The sequence below is a fragment of the Pyxicephalus adspersus genome, chromosome 4 (genome assembly GCF_032062135.1).
Source record: "Pyxicephalus adspersus chromosome 4, UCB_Pads_2.0, whole genome shotgun sequence".
NCBI classification, from domain to species: Eukaryota; Metazoa; Chordata; class Amphibia; order Anura; family Pyxicephalidae; genus Pyxicephalus; species Pyxicephalus adspersus.
The window spans coordinates 154,231,540-154,232,852 of NC_092861.1; the positions used below are offsets into that span (position 1 = coordinate 154,231,540).

At 48.4% G+C, this 1,313-nt stretch overlaps 1 protein-coding gene across 1 annotated transcript in view; it reads left to right on the forward strand.

Annotated features, from left to right (window-relative positions):
- POLR1C (RNA polymerase I and III subunit C) overlaps positions 1 to 901 on the forward strand; it is a gene marked incomplete in the record, with an annotated part of 5,591 nt that extends 4,690 nt beyond the window's left edge. Inside the window, 1 exon segment of the mRNA XM_072410048.1 lies at positions 243 to 901. Coding sequence (XP_072266149.1) covers positions 243 to 361 — 119 coding nt within the window.
- Between the last annotated feature and the right edge of the window lie 412 nt (positions 902 to 1,313).

Below are 1,313 nucleotides of genomic sequence, written 5' to 3' on the forward strand. Positions count from 1 at the left end.
GGGGATGGGGGATGGAATGGGAGGCGGAGCAGAGTTTTACCATTACCTTACCTGATAATGGGTGTGGCCCCCATGGGGCGGAGCTTCCACCTGACCATTATAGAACATGACTTCCTCCCATCTATAATATTCTGCCATTGGTTTGTGTGATTTCCTTGGGATTGGGGTCAGGGCTGAGTTTGCTTTGTTTGGTCTTCCTGTAGCAGAACTCTTTGCTCTAACATCTCTCCCCCCCCCTTTAGTTTCTGTAGAGTCCACCGGCATCCTGGCCCCTGACGTACTGATGAAAGAAGCCATCATGGTGCTGATGGGGAAATGTCGCCGATTTTTGGATGAGCTGGAGGCAGTACAGATGGACTAAAGCTGAGGAGCTGGGCCAGCGTGCTCAGTGGTAACACTGTATGAAAATTGAGACGATTGGTTCTGTGTGTTGGACTAACTGCCAATCGTTTGATGCCTTATACTGCCAGCTGAACTGTGATTGGTTGTATGACCTGCGTGTGACTGGAGCTCTCCAATCATGGTACGGACAATCTGTGACCCTTTAAATGATCATTCTACAGGATGTGAATATTAAACATTCGGAGAACTTCTTCTGGAGGGCGACAGAGAATTGATTTGTTATTGTAAGATAGATAGTGGAGAATACCGATTTGTGAAATCCACATTCACCGGGGCCCGGCTGTCACCTCTGCATTCATTGTACAGAACATTCCTGGGGGGGTCCCCACAAATCTGTCAGGAAGTCGCTATAATCTGGATCACATGATCGGCATTGAGTCCGTCAGAGCTGACGGATACAGAAGAGGTCACAGAATTCTATTACGTGAGGGACCAGCTGGCCAGGCCTACAGCGGAGGACCCCTTTATCATCACTCAAATAAAAACATCCAGAAACACAGATCTAAGATTCCGTGTCCCCATTCATATGGGGGGGGGGTATCCTGAGTGTGATGAGAGGTGCTGCTCATTTTGATGGTGGCGATACAACGGGGACATTGCGGCTATTGCTTTTTACCATGGGGGGGCCCTTGAAAGGAGTTTCCCTGATTTCAGGGAACTCTGACTATAATTATTAAATCCACAGCTCACAGTACATTAGTATGGTGGTCAGTGGGAAGAATGTCCCCGTTATAGATAGTTAAAAACATCAGTGGGGTCACTTATTGACCTTAGAGGCACAAACTGCTCGTTGCTCCAGGAATCCCTAGCGCCCCCTGGAGGAACCCTGGGTGGGAAACATTCAGGTAAGGTATAGCGACATCTAGATGTAATTACTGGGAGTGCAGCTCCACCTGTATGACCACACCTGT